Source organism: Oryctolagus cuniculus, chromosome 14, assembly GCF_964237555.1.
Source record: "Oryctolagus cuniculus chromosome 14, mOryCun1.1, whole genome shotgun sequence".
In the NCBI taxonomy this organism is placed as follows: Eukaryota; Metazoa; Chordata; class Mammalia; order Lagomorpha; family Leporidae; genus Oryctolagus; species Oryctolagus cuniculus.
Genome location: NC_091445.1, coordinates 32,464,363 through 32,483,798, shown reverse-complemented (window position 1 = coordinate 32,483,798; position 19,436 = coordinate 32,464,363). Strand labels below are relative to the sequence as shown.

Sequence of the window (19,436 nt, the reverse complement as noted above, 5' to 3'; positions counted from 1 at the left end):
AGCTTTTATACACACAAAATCAATTACTTGATCCCCGACTTTCCATAAAGCACCTTAATTATTTTGCAATGTCTCTTGTCCGTGATGTATTCTATCGCCTTTTCAATTTGAAAAGCTGAAACCACCCCAAATTATTAACGGTGGTACTTATCTCAATTTCACCAGGCATCATTATCATTAAACTGAGTTAGATTAAAAAAGCAAAAATTTTTAAGTAGTGACTTCATTTTTTAGAATAAAATTTATATGTACATATATATATTTACAAAGACATAAAACATATTTACTAACATTCTAATAATAACATATACCTATTGACAAAGATATTAATATTCTGAAAACAGGATCTACGAGTTATTGGGAAAATGGAACTAAACCTAAGCTGTACACAAAAATTTTCAAACTGAAGCATAATTTTTTCATTATAGACACTTTTTAAGAATTGTCTGAAAGTCCCCATATACATGAATTTTGAATTTCTTTTACACCTGAATATTCTATTTCCCACAAACTTTTTGAAGTATCTTCCTATTTCCCTTCAGTGTCACTGAACTGGCCAGTTCAATGCGCTGGCATTTATAGTTCACCACTTCACACAGGCCGGCGCAGTAGCACAATGGGTCAGCTTGTCACGGGGCCCTAATGCAGACATGAACCATGCTTTTGACAGTGCCTCTTCAGGTTCTATCACCACTACATACCTCATAGGCCGTCTGTGAAACAGTCCTTTCCGCATCCCACACGGCACTGACTTGGACTTCCAAAGTTTCTCCAGAAGCAGACAGCACCTGCACCGTGGGGGAACTCACATGGATGGAGACCATTGTGCTTCGGCCATGCTCTAAAGGATTATAGACCACAAGGTGCCTGCAAAAACAGCAGCTTCACTATCAGGGTCTCACAATATTTCTACTTCTTTCACATGCTTCATAGGCAGTCTTAAGGCAACACGCAGAGAATTTAAAGGGACACTGTGGTAGAACCCTTGGGAAAACAGACAATCCCTTTAAAACAAACACCACACAAAGAGTAATGACTCAAAAGCACTTTCTATAGATTGAAATGGTTTACAAATGGAAGATGTTAATAGATATGTAACAAAGATTTTTCCATATCCTAGAGAATGACTTACACAAATATAGTTTTATTCATATGTCTACAAGAATCATCTCTATATAAACTAATACCTTGATTCCTGCCTAAGCTTGCTGAATAAGAAATTCATAATTTCTTTGTGATTAATCACAATTAAGAATTTGACATTCACTGTAGGCAACTAACAGAGCAACCTGTATGGCCATACATGGAAAATCATATAACTCGCATATATATTTTATATACAGAGGCCCTATTTCTCAAGAAATCAGTTCTGGAAAGCAAGTTACATGAAGTGAATCTACTTACAATGGGGGCCAAAAAAATCTTTTTTGCTTTTTTTAATTTGAGAGGTGAGGGAGAGGGGTAAAGAGAGAGAAAGTTCCCTATCTATGAGTCATTTCCCAGATGCCTGCAATGGAAAGGGCTGGGCAGAGGCCAAAGCTGGTAGCTGGGAAATCAATCCAGGCCACCCATGGCTGGCAGGGACCCAACTACTTGAGATACCACCTGCTGCCTCCCAAGGTCTGCAATAGCAGGATGCTGGAATCAGAAGCAAAGCTGAGAACTCAGGTACTTTGACAGGCCATGTGAAAGTCCTAGCCAAATGCCTGTCCCAGGGCCAAAACTGTATAATAAATAATGGCAAAAAAAAAAAGTCATTGAAGACTAAGGTCAAGAAAGAAAAATCCAAACTACTAGAAAGAGTTTAGGCAATATTTGGAACTACTTCTGACAGAATTTTTCCAATATTTTATATTAGCACATTATGATTTCCTTCATATAACATTTAATTTTTACAGGATGGTTTCAAACATAACTATATTTGTATAAAATATTGAAAGACTTCCTCATTTTTCCTGAGGTCTTCCCCTAATTCTCTGAAATTCAAGTAATTTTCACTGAAAGCACTCAACATTCCTAATTTTCTCATCAGCACACCTCTGCCAAATCCTCACAGCTCCCTAGCTTTGCCTATGAGTGGAAACATTCTAGATCATCCCATGACAGACTTCATGAACGCCTTTGCAAGATTTGCGACTTTATTTGGCATTTGCATCATATTATCTTCAAATAAATCAAAGAACACTTCAAAAAGGATAATAAAACTCACTGGTTTACTAGCTAATAGTTCCATGATCTGAATTTTTTTTTTCCTATTCAAATCTGTAACTGCAAGAGCAAAGAACCAGAGAGCCAGATAACACCCACCTCCCCCCGCCCCCCCCCCCCCAGTAGCTAGGAATGGTAGAAGCAAGCTGGCAGGTGTTTACTGTCATGCATCAGAAAGCCTGTCATTGTTCTCTCATGTTGTGTGTGTGCCCTATGTATTTTTGTTGTCAATGTGTTACCAATCACTCATGAAGAAATGGTATGAATACCTACAGTCACCAAAAACTAAAGCAAAGACAACAGGAAAAAACAAAGGAGTTGGGGGAGAGGATACAGCACGAAATATGTGAAACATCTGACTTCTTGTTGTTTATCAGGAAAGAGTTATGTTACAGTGTAAACAATATTTTGAAATGTCAAAGGTCACAACATGAACACAAGAATGTCTCTGATTCCTGTTGGGCTTATCACAGTATACATAAGGTTAAAAGCCCTAACTTGCATGGTTTATCTTCACTGGGGCTCCACATGCATACAAAAAAGAGGGACAGATGGCCAGTGCCGCAGCTCATTTGGCTAATCCTCCGCCTGTGGCGCCAGCACCCTGGGTTCTAGTCCTGGCTGGGGCGCCGGATTCTGCCCCAGTTGCTCCTCTTCCATTCCAGCTCTCTGTTGAGGCCCAGGAAGGCAGTGGAGGATGGCCCAAGTGCTTGGGTCCTGCACCTTCATGAGAGACAAGGAGGAAGCACCTGGCTCCTGACTTTGGATCGGCACAGCGCACCAGCCGCAGCGGCCATTTGGGGGGTGAACCAACGGAAGACCTTTCTCTCTCTCTCTCACTAAATCTGCCTACCCCCCCAACCCCCCACAAAAAAAAGGACAGATGATGAAGCCGTGCAGGCATAAGCATGTTTTACAAAGAGCACTAAAACTTCCCAGCATTAGCTAAGACCCCACTGTAACCACGGAGGCAATTCTCAGGAGCATGGAGGTGATGCTCCCTCGGGAAGTCTGCTCAACAGACCGGCCTGAGGGATCTGTCAGCTCATCTGCACTCTGTAAGGCATCAGTGCTTACATCTACTGGGCTGAGTGTTCTGCCATCACAAACACTCGTGGACAACCACAACTGCCAGGGGTCACTTACCAGCAGGGCAGTACTGAATGCTAAGACACCCCGGGGAGAAGAGCGTTGAAGGTCATTGTCTGCACCAAAGATGGTCAAACCAGAACCCCAGAAATGAGTGCTTTAGCACAGATACTCCCAGCCATTTTTGGAGCTAGGTAATGAAAAACTCTGGACAACCACAGCCTAAAGACAGGTCAGCGCTCTCATTCTGCAGAAGGCCTGAAGCACAGCTGGGAGCCTATGGCAAGTCGAGGCCTAGATTGCCTGCCGGCATGTTTTCACAGAATCCAGCGCACAGAACTGGCCCGGACAGCCGTGTTAAGACCACGTAATGTGCACCCAAGCAGTAAATTAGGTAATAAGCATTCAGAACACTGACTCCTTCCCAAGGGAAGAAAAAAATGATTCACTTACAGCAAATAATAATTTTAACTATACATTTGGTTTTGTACCATATTCAATCACTTTTTATAGTAAGCTGTGAACTCATTTCTGTTTTGTTTCATGTTAGTAGCTAATTAGTATTTGACCATAACGATGTTTCTACTGTACTAAATGATTATGTAATTATCATGACAAGAATCTATTCAAAAACTAAATGTGTAGAGTATAAAATGAGTATAATGCAGCGCTAAGAAAATAATTTAACATAATGAGAGATTCACAGCATGTTCTTCAAGTGCTTCACAGCACAAATTTATCTGACACACATACAAATACTATCTATGTGCATTTTCAGTACAGCACCGAGAAAGCATGACCATAAATCAATGATAATCCACTAGAATATCGTCACAAACTAAACAATCACTGCGACTGCCATGTTTAGTAGGCAACCCTTTGTTATACCGCCAACAGCCCCAAACATTCAGGCCTCTTAAGGACTTTAGCTGTGAGTGAAGCAAGAAATTTCAGTATCACATTATAGTGTCATATTTGCTCACTGAAAGTAAACTATATTTGACCCATACTAACAACAACAACAAAAGAATAATATTTGTATCTTGAAAACAAGGAAGGGTAATTTTAACTTTGCCTTGGGAATAACTGTACAGAAGCTCAAAACGCTTTTTTCTTTTCTAACATATTTCTCTCTCTCTCTCTCTCACACACACACACACACACACAACACTACACTAGCATCAGCTTCTTACCCATCCTCTGTCACCAAGCTTCCTCCAGTCTCCTGGTTCTCAGTGTGACACCAGCCCCCATGACATGGGGTTACAGGCGATTCCCTGAATTCTCTCTAAACAAAGAACAACTCTCACCTCAAGAAGAAATGGCACCCAAGAGTTACTTGCCAAATTAGGAAGCAGAAGACAAGCTACTTTTGGCTGGGAGAAGAAGGGACGGAGAAAAACAAAAGGGCACCTGTCAAATTCATGTCACACTGCGAATCTCATTACAAACTGAAATTTCACCACACACATGGCTCCATCCTTGAAGACTTTATTGAGGATGAGCATTTTCAAAATTCCTTTGTGTTCTCACAGAAATATTTCACATGAAGAAAGACAACAGTGGCAACTGATGAGTCTTCCCTTCTGGCAAATCTAATCAGCATCCACTAACATGGGAATGATGCACTGGCTTCCTTCTGGGACAGTATGAAGGATAGAGTAGGACTATGCCCCATGGTCAGCCGGCTCTTGGAATTACCGTTCAGAGTGCCTGCTGTGTGTGCCCAGGCCAGTACAACCAGGCACAGTCCTCCTCCATCTTTCCCACTTGGCTGGCCTCAGCAGCAGCAGCCACGTTGCCAAGATTCAGCCAGCTGGGGAGGGCCACACCAGGGCTTAGGACTCAGCCTCACTTGGGAGCCATCTCCTGTCCCTCACAGGCCAAGGCCACACACCAAAGGGTCGTGTAGACAGTCAGGGTTTCCTATGGAAACCTTTGTTCTCAAGTCCTGTCCTCAGAGATGTGAGGGCCAGAGTCTCCCCCTCAGGAAGCTCGGGATGAACACAGGCTATTTACATCTCACATATATCGTATCTGTGAAGGAAAATCTGCAAGTGGGAAAAGAGAAGATCTTGCGATATATGATAGGGAGTCCGAGGACCTCATGGCACGCGGCAGGCAAAAACAGTATTTGAGGAAACATCTTACAAACACTACAAATGGGTAGAGACAACAAAAATGAAAAATATTTTTAAATTGTAAGTACAGTTTAAAACCAGTTAAGCTGGACCAGTGTTGTGGCAAAGCGGGCTGAATCATGGCCCAGCCTGCAATGCTGGCATCCAAGGTGCTAGACCCAGAGCTGCCCCATTTTTGAACCAGCTCCCTGCTAATGTGACTAGAAAAACAGCAGAGGATGGCCCAAGGACTTGGGCCCCTGCCACTCATGTATGTGGGAAACCTGGCTAGAGTTCCAGGCTTCTGGCTTCAGTCTGGCCTGGCCTTGGCTGCTACAGCCATCTGGGGAGTGAACCAGCAGATGGAAGACTTTCTCCCTCCCTCCTTCCATCTCCCCCTCTTTGTATCTCAACCTTTCAAATAATTTTTTAAAAAATCTTAAAAGAAAAAAAAAAAAAACAAAACAGCTAAGCAAACACCAGAAAGTTATATGGAAAATAACTGTGACTTCATGTACCTAGCAGAAAACAATGTGTGAGTAACAGGTGATGGATGGAGGACTTTATGATTTTATCAGAACATTTTCATTTTGATTATTCTGAGCCCCTACCCCCATCAAATGCAAAATGGGTCATTAAATCCTTTGTAAAGTTGGGGACATGACAGAGCCAAGGTCACAGAGAGGATGAAGAACAAGGCACGAGCCAAGGAGTACTCTGATCCTTTTGACTTTTACTTACTTATTTTCATTTTACTTTAAAGGCAGAGAGACAGAGACAGATAATATCTTCCATCTGTTGGTTCACTCTCCAAATGCCTGTAACAACTAGCGCTGGGTCAGGAGTAAGGCAGGAGCAGAGAACTCAATCTGGGTTTCCCATACAGATGGCAGGGACCCAAGGTATTTGAACCGCTCAGTGTTGCCTTCCAAGATAGGCAGGAGCAGGAAGCTGGAAATGGAATCAGAGATGGGACCAAAACCCAGACACTGATATGGGATGGGGGCATCTGAGGTGGTGTCTTAACTGCTATGCCAAATACAGCCCTGGTTTGAGTTTTAAGGCCAGCACATGAAAAAATCCATTACAAATAAGAATATGTTCATCTTCTCTAAGTAATCTCATCAGGAAACAACGCACAGAAGAGTACAAAGTTTCACACAGAAGCTGAATACAGACACATACAAATTTGCATGTTAATAAAAATTACGATTTCTAGATCTGAAATTGACATTATTTCATCTTGTTTTCCAAGTTTATGAAGTAATGTTTATCATAGTGTCAGGAAAAAAACTTATGACATTAAAAACAAAGAGTCTTTTTTAAGATACATCAGATGTTCAAAATCACAGCTCTGCGACTCACTCAAGTCAACCAGTCAAGCTCAAATCACCCCGCATGCCATAGAGAGTCTAAGCTACCTCATTTCCTCAAGACTCGTCTGTACAATCATCAGAGCCAATCACTATTAGTGCTAAGGGACATTAAGCTTAGAAAAAACCCTAACTAAGGCCAGATGCAAAGTAGAATGTCAGTATAATCCCTCTCCTCCCTTTCCTTACAGGGTGCTCACAGACCTGACCAAGGCCCCGGCCTGTCATCACACCATGCAGTAGAAGAACTTGGGTGGTGAGATGTCCTAAGCTCCCCCTGAACCCCAACCTTTTTCTTTTTGGCATGTTAAGGCACATATAAATCTAAATAAAAGAAATGAGCACAATCATACCTGCGGTAACAATGGTATCTTGAAACAGAGTTCTGTTAACATAGCAGCTGGGAGGTAGAGTGGGAGATAAATCCATCAGCACAGAGAATACTCAGAGTAACCAAGTGTCTATGGTTAAATTTAAAAACAACAAAAACGAGAAGAAACTGCCTGGTGTGTGTTGTGGTTTAAACTCCATCAGTGTGAATACATAGTCTCTATATAGTCTGGGAGGGAAAGTGGCAGAAACAAACTGCTAGGTTCACTGTAACAGGGTAAGCGATGAGACCAAGGCACACAGTGTACCCCGTGACATGCACACACAAAGGGCCAGTTAGAACAGGAGACCAACCAAAACAAAAAATTAATTATCTATAAAATGAATGTCTATATAGAAAATGTTACCAGAGGACATAAGAATGAATAGACACATCATTCTATGTGAGAAAACTAAAACAATGCAAAGAACAACCCAACTCATCCCAAGTTAATCAACAAACTTTATGTAATGCTAACATCAGAATGATATACCAACACTGATTCCAGATGAATTTGAAAATTTAAGAAACAAAATTAACAGGAAGAATAAATATACTATTTGTGGTGCAAAAAGGCTTTCTAACCATAACAGAAAGATCCAAGTAAGTAAAAGCTTGACAAAAACCTAAAACTTTTTATGTTAAAAAATAAGATTAAAGAATGTCAACTTAGGAAACACATAAAGTGCTTCTACAGATCAACACAAATATAAACACTCAAAAAGAAAAAAATAACTATTTAAAAAATCAAGTTGAAGTTGAAAATAAATGATGCTTCCACTTTGAGAAGAGACGAGCAGTTGATGACAGACAGGAGCTCTCACTTCTACCAGCCAACTAGAAAGGGCAGATGAAAGAGAGTAACCGTTTGCTGCAGGGCAACAGAGCGCTGCTGAGGGGGAGGAAAGCACTTCAGAGAAGTGAGCAGCCTCTGCAGCCATTTTCACCCAGGGCCATGTCAGTTCTCAGCAGGGAGATGCTCAGAGTTGCAAGCAAAGCTGATACAAAGCCTGCAGGAAATCACAGGGGGCAAAGAGGCCAACAGATCAGTTGGTGGGGACTAGGGGGGCCTCAGGTACACAGCTGGGTTTTCTCATTAGGACATGTGCCAACCACCGGGCTGCACAGAAAGGGAAGCTTCAAACCTAAACAGAAAGCTTCTGCAAAGCAGAGCACAGACATCTCAGGATATTCCAGAACCCACCAGGGAGTACGGCCTACAGAATATACCAGGTATTAGCTGAAAACTTAGAAGTCTAGATGAACACGAGGCTGAGAGACAATCTCTTGTCTCAATTTAGCATAGACCTTGATTGGAGTATTATATTCTAGAAGAAGGAGTTTCCTGTAGCCTCTAGAAATTTTGTACAAAACGTCTAGCACCCAATATAAAATCACAAGGCACCTCAAAAGACAGAGCCACGTGACCAAACACCAAGCAGAAAAAGACAAAAGAACCAGAGTCACAGACAACCCAAACTCTGAAGTTAGCTGAAGACTTTAAAATGCACAATGAACAATTTTTTCAAGGAAGGGAGAAACATGAAAGAAAGAAATAAAAGGGCAGAGCATTTAACCACAGAAATTAATATATTATGACATAATCAAGTGAAATGCTAAAAGGATGAACATTTGAAATGAACAGCTCTACAGATGTGTTTAATAATAAAGTACTCTAGCAGAAGAGGTGTCAGTAAGAAATATCCAAGCTGAAACAGAGTCAAAAGAGGACTGGCAATACAGACAGAGCGTGAGGGACATGGGAGACTCAGAAAAAAGACCTAATGCGTGAAAGAGAATGTGTATCAATAAGTAAGAAAGAATACAGCACAACAGCAATACCTGAATAGCTAAACATTTTCCAAAACAAATTAAAGAAATCAGCCCCCACATACCATAAACTCTGGAACCCCAGAGGAAAACAGGCCATGCTACAGCAGGTGAAGTTCGTTCATTGCCATCTCCTACAAAAGGAAAATTCTTAGAAGCAGGCAGTGAAGATGAGGCTATGCTGTCCCAGGAGTTACAGCCAGACCATCAGCTGATGGATCTGCAGAAATGACGGATGCCAGGAGACATCAAGATGACATACTTAAAGTGGTAAGAAAACAAAAAGCAGGAATTGCTGCCAACCTAGACATCATGCCCAGCAAAAATTTCTTTGGAACATGATTAAACATGGCTTTGGACAAACAAAAACTGAGAGTACTGGTTACAAAAAGAATTTTATTAGAAGAAATACTGTGTTCCTCAAGGAGAAGGAAAACCATGTCTAACACAATCATGGAATTGCAGGAAAACTGGAGACCACAAGCGGGGATTAAAAATGTGAGAAAATACAATGAGCATCAACTACAAAAACAACACGAAAGTACACTTTAATTAGACTATACCAAGCTATCTTTGCTTTTCTACAGTAAAGAGAAAAAGAATAGTAAAATCACATATAGCCAACAAGTTAGAATGAAAAGATGTAATTCAGGTGGAGCATCTGTAGCCTGAAAATTCAAAATCTGAAACTTCTGAAAAGAGACATGACAACACATATGAAACCAGCTCAGAAGATTCCAAGTCACGGTCACAACACAGGCACACTAAAAACATCACATATAATTACTTTCTGGCTAGCTGGATAAGGTATAAATGAAATATAAATGACTGTCGTGTTTAACTTCAGGTCCCAACCTCGAGATATCTCATCATATACATGTAAATATTCCAAAATCTGAAACACTGCTAGCTCCAATTATTTTCCGATAAGAGATTCTCAATCTGTGTGAAAAAAGAACTCAATCTAAAAAAGCTAAGAAATGAGAGAAAAAGGACTTGAAGATTTACCAAAATACAGATATCAGCTAAACTACTGAAGCATTGTATTTATTAATCAATGTAATAATTAAAGGAGAGAGTATGTTAACAAAGTATAGTTATAGGTTACAGTATTAGTAGTCATTAAACAGCCAATAAATATTTGTGAAGAATTTTTAATTTTTTTACATAAAAACTATGCATATCTTCCATTATATTTTTAAAATTTGTTTAAATTAATTTTAAATATTTGAAAGGTAGAGAAACAGAGAGCTCCCATCTCAAATGCCTCCAACAGCTAAGGCCAAGCCAGGTTAAAGTCAGGAGCTGAGAAATTAACACAGATATCCCACATGGGCAACAGAGACCCAGCCACTTGAGCCATCATCTGCTGCCTCCCAGGGTGTGCATCAGCAGGAAGCTGGAATGAGGAGTGAAGCCAGGATTCAAATTCAGGCACTCCAATGAGGGTGAGGGTGGTCCAACAGACATCTTAACTACTGTGCCAAACACCACCACTAGAACTTTTTTTAAATACAAGAAAATGTTTGTTATACTATTAAATACATAAGAATAATTTAGAATATACCCAAAGAATTCTCAATAAATTATAAAAATATATAAAACCCAGGGCCAGCACTGTAACATAACAAGTTTGGCCATCACCTGCAATGCCAGCATCGCACGTGGCTGCCAGTTTGAGTTCCAGATGCTCTACTTCCAATCCAGCTCTCTGCTATGGCGTGGGAAAGCAGTGGAGGTTGGCCCACATCCTTGTGCCCCTGCACCCCTGAAGCTCTTGGCTCCTGTCTCCTGACTTTGAATGGGCTCAGCTCAGGCCGTTGCAGCCATATAGGCAGTGAACCAACAGATGGAAGATACCCACCCACCCTGCTACTACTTTATGTATTTCTAAATAAATAAATCTTAAAAAAGAAGAAGAAAGCTCTCTAATCGACACAAGAAACAGAACGTTATTTTCAGACATGGAGGTCATCAAATACCACCAGAATCTACACAGTAAAAGGCACCTCAAAAATGTTACTGCATGAAGCTAGAAAGACAGATCTCAACTCAGAGAGGAACTTGGAGTTAATCTGCTATGCCCATAAAGTGACAAGGAGTGATTGAAGTTTTAACAAGGTCAAATTCTCATGTCTAATACCTGACTCTAGTTACCCCATTTAAGAAGGATTTAAGGAGTGAAGGTTCCAAGCAGGAATACTAAAGTAGAAGGCGTCAACAGCCCAGGCAGGAAGCTGAAGAACTGTCCAAGAAGTGGCAGAATTACAAAAAGAAGAAATTTGTGAAAAACACAGGCTGTCTTATCAGTAGGACATTTTTTTTTTTTTTGATTCCTTGGAGAAGGCTGGGTAGTAAAACAGGAGGAAAAGTCCACAATTATCATCCATTAGATGCAGTGGTGCCATTTACCGAGAGTGAACACCGAATGGCTAAAGGTGATAAATCCAGGTTTAGCCTTCTTGAAGTCTAACGTCAGGATGTACCTGAGGACCACCCACACAGATGGATCCTGAGTCTCGTCAACTGCTCTTCTGCACCTCAGAACATATTTTTTCACTGGAAATATTAAAAGCAGATTTCCAGGTATGGTAAGCAGTAGAGTGGTCTTGCAAGATGTTGTGATCCTCAAAACCCATGAATGTTCCGAGGACTTTGCAGATGTGACTACATGGAGGATGTGGGGATTAAGACATTGTCCCAAGTTAGCTAGGTGGGTCCAACGTAATCACAAGAGTCCTTCTAGGAGGGATGCAGGAAGAGTGTACAGAGAGGAAGGTCAGGGACAACAGAGGAGGTTGAACTATCTGAGGGAGTGGCCAGAGGCCAAGGCATGTTGGAGGCTTCTAGCAAGAGCACAAAGAAAAGAAATAGATTCTCGCTCAAAGCCTGCAGAAGGAACCAGCTCTACCAACACTCTGCTTGCCCCATGGAAAATGACTGCGCATTTCTGATTTCCAGGATGTAAGGTAATAAATTTGTGTTATTTTTAAATTTATTATCAAGTTTGCTGATAATTTCTAAAAACACAAACAGAAAACTAATATACCAGGATGCACTACTATTGCTGAAAAAGGAGATGAAGCTCCACTTACACATCACAAAACAAAAGGCATTTACCACAAAACACAGGCGAAAAGAAGCTTGAATCATCAAGCAAACTTGAAAAGGCAAAGAGCAGCAAGAAGAGCTGGCATCCTTATAATGGGCCTTAAGCTGCGCCTGAAGGAAAGGTGCCCAACCCCTTCTTGTTCTTGCCTCTCCCTGCAAAAGCCCCCTCCTACTTCTCAAGCACTGGCCATAGGGCCTAACGCAGCCCAGCTCCCCAGTCCCAGCACAGTGCCCACTGCTAACATGGAGGAGAAAGCACACAAGAAAAAAACAAAACCTATGCTACCTAAAGAGCAAATGACTGACAGTCCTTTACACTGGCCAAGGTGATTATTCTTAATGTCTTTAAATTCTATTTTTTTTTAAATCTTTGAGTTCTGTAGGCTGGACCACATTCACAGGAGACATGCACACATGTGAGATGATTCACACAGTTCCATGTCCGCCACATCTAACCTACTCCTATGAAACAGGAGTAGGAGGCAAACACTGAACTTTGACCGCCAAATATTGAAATCTAGATGTGCAAGAGGAAAAACTAAAAATGGTTGCTGGAAGCCTCCAGTTAGCTTAGTAACAAATATGGACTGATCTCAGAGAAAAAAACTACTCAGCATTCAAGCACAAAACATCCTTTTCAGCAATGACAACTGGGATTTTCCTTGAACACAGGAAGTTACTTTACCTGAATTACCTAATAGGTGAACCTTTTTTTAAAGCTCTTATATATTTAACTCGCTCAAATATCCTCACATATTTCTACGACTGTATCACATCCACAATATCTTACTTGAAAACACACTTCAAATCTTGTTATGGCTTGGAATTCCAGGTTACGAGACACCACAGGCAGTCTGCAGAGGCCTTCACTGTCAAACACACTAATTCTATCGCAGAGAAACTCTGCTTTCTGCATATTTTTTATTCTACATATAGGAGAAATAACTTTCTTAAAATTCCTGGACAAAATACCCGTGACTCTCATCATCCCATGGATAGTTGCTGTCCAAGGACAAGATTTGAAAGGGCAGGTCAACAGGTGTACCACACATGTGAGCAAATGCAAAGACGAAGCTGCCCTTTGGGAAGCAGTTAACATGACAGCAGAGCCCAAGACCACTGCTGTTCAACTAAGTGGTTTCTGCAAATACCCAACAATTACATAAAACATCACTATGGAAAGTTCTTACTTCAGATGATGCTATTAAGTAAATATTCCAGACAGCTGTATGTCAGAAAATACTACTTGGGTAGAGAAGTGTGTTTGTTCAGATTACTAACAGACAAAACAAAATTGTACTAAAGTCAATCTGACTTAGGTGGTAGAAGGATGTTTTTCAGACGATATGGTAACAGTAACAACAGCTGGCACTTCAGCAGCCTTTGAAACCACACATATAACTTGTGCTTTATTGGACTTAACTGCTTTCAGCTTTACACCCACCCTACAAAGTCCTACAATCATACCCTTTTTACAGATGTGGCGAGTGGCTCCGTGTCCTTCTCACGGCGCTGTGGGCATTGAAGTGGTCGAGAAAGACGCATCTCCATCAGTCGGGCTCCGAGGTGGGGAGGCCGAGGAGGGGCTGCTGCCGCCCTGCTCTTGGGCAAGGCACTCGAGGGGCACGTGGCACAGACACAGATGCCACTGCCCAGCTGCTGAGATGACAACACGGGCAGCTCCCTCAGCAAGCTGTCCAGTTGTGTTCTAAGAGGCGGTGAGAGGAGATGTGCCACACAACAGCTCTTGGTTTTGCAACTGTGGTGACATTCTGGAAGACAGTTTCTTTACCATTTGTTCCAGTTGGTTCCTGGCCATACTTGGTTATTTTCCAAAGTTGAGCTTCCTACACAAAAACTTTCTTTCCTAGTGTTTACCCAAATGATTGCTTCATAAATGATTTATGCTTTAACAAACAAGAAATGCAAATGCCACCTGGATGTGACCTTAGGGATCACCTATTTGGACCCCACATCCCCCAAGAGATACAGAAGATAAAACTGAAGTTTCAAGACTAGGAAACTGCTAGTGACAGAGGTGAGACTAGAATCCATGTCGTGACTCTGGGTGCAGGTCTCCCTTCACAAGACTGATGATGAGACTTGCCTGAAGCTCAACGACCCAGAAATAAGTGTAGTAATATCACTGTCATACAACAGGTGGGCACACCCAAGCTGGAGCACTACCTGTCAAAGGCACAAATACAAATTGCAGGGCTCTGCTACAATGCAAAACCCCTACCTAGAGCCATAAATGTAAACATGTACTGTTACAACTTTTATTAACAAAACCTTACAACTGTTTTCAGTACAAAACAGAAAATAGTTAAGACAAAAGGATACCCTTCCCTTTATAAGCATACTAAAACTCTTGATATGAAAGCAATGAAAAAAAAAAGACACAAAAATTGCACACAATTTGGCTGACCCCAGGAGTCTTATCACCAATTAAGTTGTTTTCACTCTGAGTTTTGCCTAAAACAAAATACCATCTGTTTCACCTAAAACGTTAAGATGTTCTATTTTCTTGTCAATTCAGAAATCACATTTGTAGCCATTTTCTGATATGGGTGACTGCATAAGGAATGATGTTCAATCAAAATGTAATTTTCATCTACTGGAAGAAAATCTCATTTCTCCAATGAATAAAATGCTGTAACTTTGGAAGAACACATATTACACAAACAAGCTGATTTTTGCAAATAAAAAAGACCTTAGAAGTTAACACAGTAAAATAAGGTTGCTGTGTTGTTAAAGACAGAAATGGAAAATGTTTCATTTCACTTTGCATACCTTTGTTGACAAATGAAATCTATCTTGGGTGAGATTTTAAGGTGAGCAGAGGAGAAAATAACTTTTTATTGGTGTCACATCTCTTCCTATTAGTCAGCCCTAGTGTAAATAGTAATAATATGAAAGCAACAAAAACACAAACCACTCTATTTTGAAAACACTTGTAGAAAACATATTGGTCCTGGGCAAGACTCCTTACTCTACCATCCAATGAATGGAATAAAGAGGCTGTGAAACACTAGGGAAAACATCACTCACAGCAAATGCAGACAAAATGTCACGAGAAAAAAGAACACCTTTCCCAGGAAAACACACATGTCAACAGCCTATCTACAACACTCTGTGTTTACTTTAATACTTACAATAAATCTGAGACCCAGGTAGGTCGATCTTTGAAAGGTAGCCTAATTTCTTTCTTTCTTTTTTTTTTTTTTTAAATTTATTTATTTACTTGAAAGTCAGTGTTACACACAGAGAGAAGGAGAGACAGAGAGAAAGAGAACGAGAGAGAGAGACAGAGGGAGAGGTCTTTCATCCACTGGTTCACTCCCCAGATGGCTGCAACGGCCGGAGCTGCGCCGATCCGAAGCCAGGAGCCCAGAGCTTCTTTCAGGTCTCGCACGTGAGTGCAGGGGCCCAAGGAAGCGGGCCATCCTCCACTGCTTTCCCAGGCCATAGCAGAGAGCTGGATGGGAAGTGGAGCAGCCGGGTCCCAAACTGGTGCCCATATGGGATGCCAGCACTGCAGGCAGTGGCTTTACCCACTATGCCACAGTACTGGCCCCAGGTAGCCCAATTTCACACATAATTGTCTTTTAAAATTGCCTAGAAATAAAATACCGCTACTCTCAAGTAAGGATGAAGTAAATCAGTCCAAAAGGCTCTATCTAATTTGTCTTTTACCACAAAGATATGAGGGGTTCTGAAGTCCAAGAGGCTTGAAGCCCTCCCTGACCTTCTGAGGATCAGGAAACCTCACCAACATCCTTTTCCTGATTCTGCTGGTAGCTCACGCTTTATTCATCTGCATTTAGAAAGGAAAAACATCTGGTTCAGAAGAATGGAAGGCTCTAAAACATGCCACATCATTCCAGTCTATGCTCTGAACTGCTTTGGGCTAACTGGCTTCATGTTAGCTATTCCAGAAGACATGAAAGACTCCGGGGGAAACCCAAAGAAGGCAGAAACTGGACAGAGAACTAAATTTGCAAGAAACTGGAAAAAAAAAAAAAAACTAAAGGACTCTCTTTCTCTCCTGTCATAATAGATCACCCCTTACTTCAATGTGAATAGCTTCAAAAAGCACTCCTAGTCCAAATATCTAATTTGCTTTCACACATTCAGAGTGCATCATACAACTTCAACAATGAGTGAGAAAACTCTGGTACTGCAGCAATAAGAGAACAGAATCATTCAAATTTTTCATTATCTGGCAGACACACCAAAACTAATGCCAGCTATTCTTTGATACCAGCTCTTTTCCTGTTTTTCTTGGGTTCTACCAAGTTATGAATTTCTAAACATCTTAACTAGAAATTATTATAATCCTATCTGGAGTATAGTCCCCATGCTAATTCTGCCTACCTACTGTAAGGTGTCAAAACACCTCATCTTAATTCTACATAGACAGGCACCTGGTTTTTCCTCCCCAGCTTCTGTACTTCCCTGATCACGGTCCTTCATGCGGCACTCTGATTCCAGCCAACAAGCCACACAACTAAAATATACTTTGTAAACTTCATTCAGTGGATAAAATTCTGACAACAATAAACCAGATCCACAGTTAGTAAGGAAGTTTGATTTAAAATACACACAATAAAAGGGCAATTAAAACATTGACTAACCAGGCAATTTAGCAGGTGTTCCCTAACTACTTTGCCATTGCTTTTCAAGAAATAAAACTAAAACCATCATTTTAAAAGCAATGTTTAATTGCTGCCGCAAATAAAACCTAAAATAATTTTGTACCTAGAAACAAAATCACAGTAGATGAATTATAGGGACCTAGGAAGGAAGCTTGTTTTAAAGTCCATAGAAAATTGATAAAGAGGATGACCTGAGACACTATGCACTGAGCACCAAGGAGGTAGACCCCACACTATACATCACTTTAAAAATCAATATGTGGGGTCAGTATTGTGGTATAGTGGGTAAAGCTGCAGCCTGTAATTCCGGCATCCCCTATGGGTACCGATTCAAGACCCAGCTGCTGCACCTCCAATTCAGCTCCCTACTAATAACCTAGGAAAGCAGTAGAAGATGGTCCAAGTGTTTGGCCCCTGCCGTTCATGTAAAAGGTCTGGAAGAAGCTCTGCACTCTTGGCTTCTGTCTGGACTAGTCCTGCCTGTTGCAGCCATTTTGGGAATGAACTAGTAAACCAGCAGATGGAAGATCTCTCTTTCTCTCTGACATGCAAAAGAATAAGTAAATCTTTAAAATAAGTAAGTAAGTGTCTGAGACTGACAGTACCTAGGACAAACACTTTCTTCAAACTTCTAAAAGACAGTAAAAATAAAAATGTACATGTACTTGATAATACAATTATACTGTTTAAAGCAACTTATCATACATTTTAATCAAGCCTGATGCAAGAATTATACATTGTATTATTTCATGAGGTACAGGAATGGAATATGAAATTTTTTTAAAAATGAATTCTGCTTGAGAAAGCTAACAGTACATCTGAGAAAGTAGAATGCTCAGTAGATGCAAGGGAAACTTTTCTAAAGATTTATTTATTTGAAAGGCAGACTTAGAGAGAAGGAGACAGAGAGACAGAGAACCTCCATCCACCAGTTCAGCTTCAAAGGCCACAACAACCAGGGCTGGGCCAGGACAAAGCCGGGAGCTGGGAGGATCATCTAGGATCTCCAATATGGATGGCAGGGGCCCAAGCACTTGGGCTGTCTTCCCCTGCTTTCCCGGGTACCTTAGCAGGGAGTTGGATTGGAAGTACAACATCAGGACTCGAACCAGTGCCCATATGAGAAGATGGTGGGGGCTTAACCCACTGTAGTACAATTAGGTCCCAAGGGAAGGACTCTTAAAAGGGGGGGGGGGGGGAGAGCGACCACCTGCAAACCTTTGTGATTAGAGAATGGGTGCAGAGTAGGGAATCAGCAGATGGCAACTAGCAAACATTTCTTTCTTTGCTATTTTTTTTTTTAAGATTGATTGATTTATTTGAAAGTCAGAGTTACACAAGGAGAGAAGGAGAGGCAGAGAGAGAGGGAGGTCTTCCATCTGCTGGTTCACTCCCCAATTGGCCGCAATGGCTGGAGCTTTACCGATCCGAAGCCAGGAGTCAGGCGCTTCCTCCGGGTCTTCCCACGTGGGTGCAGGGACCCAAGAACTTGGGCTATCTTTCACTGCTTTCCCAGGCCATAGCAGAGAGCTGGATTGGACGTGGAGCAGCCAGATCTTAAAATGGTGTCCATATGGGATGCTGGCACCGCAGGCTGCAGCTTTACCTGCTACGCCACAGCACCAGCCCACTTTTTTTTTTGTTTGTTTTAAAGATTTATTTATTTGACAGGCAGAGGCAGCTTTATCTGTTACGCACAACACTGGACCCGCAAAAGTTTCTTGAGAGAGAGATTTTCCAACAGACTTTGAAAGTGATGGAAATCAGAAAAGAAATACAACCAGACCCCCAAGTGTGGATGTAGTTACAATTCAATGCATTCAGAAGAGCCACAGTGGTTTAGGCTGCACTGTGACTTTCTCAGAGAACTTGATAATTAGTTTAAGCAACTTCATAATTCTCCTCAATCATTACTCTACAGATCTATGATCTCCAATCTGTGAAATACAAGTTCTCAAAAACCCAAAGACAATCCATTTGGACACAAGTGGGCACAGCTGGTATGTATGTCCAAAATGGTGCCTGCCCTCTCTCGGACAGTTACAGGAATCAGTGCCACGTGGTCAGGGAGATAGAAACATGCCCCTCTTTTTATCCCTCTAGGTTAGCAGGCACACTGTCCCGCACAGGCCTCCAAGCCTGACTCACTCCAGGCTCTTCCTGCAGCTTTATTGCCAGTGGCTTGGGCTGCTGCAGCCTGGTATCGTCTCACTCCAAAGATGGTGCTGAGGCTCTCGGATGCTGGGGTCCTGAGTTATGTGCATCTACATCCTCCACGTAGTCCACAGTGTCCCTCTAATTTGCGTGGAGTTTCCTCTGCCAATTTTCTCCCTAACTCTTTCCTGAGAATGCTCTCTCTCCACTTTTTTTTTTTTTTTTTTAACTATCTGCTCCTGGACTAGAGCAGTAAGTTCCATTCCCATTCTGCCATCTTGAATACTGCAATTATGTGTCTTGTATGATGTTTTTCTACCTGACTAGTCCTCAGAACAAGGTTTGCAGAAGTTCTAGTGCCTACGATGGATTGAGTCAGCACACACCTGCCCTTATAGTGCCCAGAGCAGAATTCCTATCTGTGCGGAAGGGCAGGGGAGAGGAGCTGGAGAGTGGAACACATGACATCTGCCCTCTGAGCTAGGCAATGGGCCTTAGGAGTCCATGCTGCTAGTAGCCATCA

At 41.5% G+C, this 19,436-nt stretch overlaps 1 protein-coding gene across 4 annotated transcripts in view; it reads right to left on the bottom strand.

Annotated features, from left to right (window-relative positions):
• MAN2A1 (mannosidase alpha class 2A member 1) overlaps nt 1-19,436 on the bottom strand; it is a 169,822-nt gene that overhangs the window by 51,011 nt on the left and 99,375 nt on the right. For all 4 annotated transcript variants that reach the window (XR_011381959.1, XR_007922515.2, XM_051853587.2 and 1 more), the window contains one exon: nt 702-867. Coding sequence is in view for 2 of the 4 variants with exons in the window: in XM_051853587.2 (XP_051709547.2) it covers nt 702-867 (166 nt within the window). In the remaining 2 variants the exon portion in view is untranslated. The remainder of the gene's footprint in view (nt 1-701; nt 868-19,436) is intronic.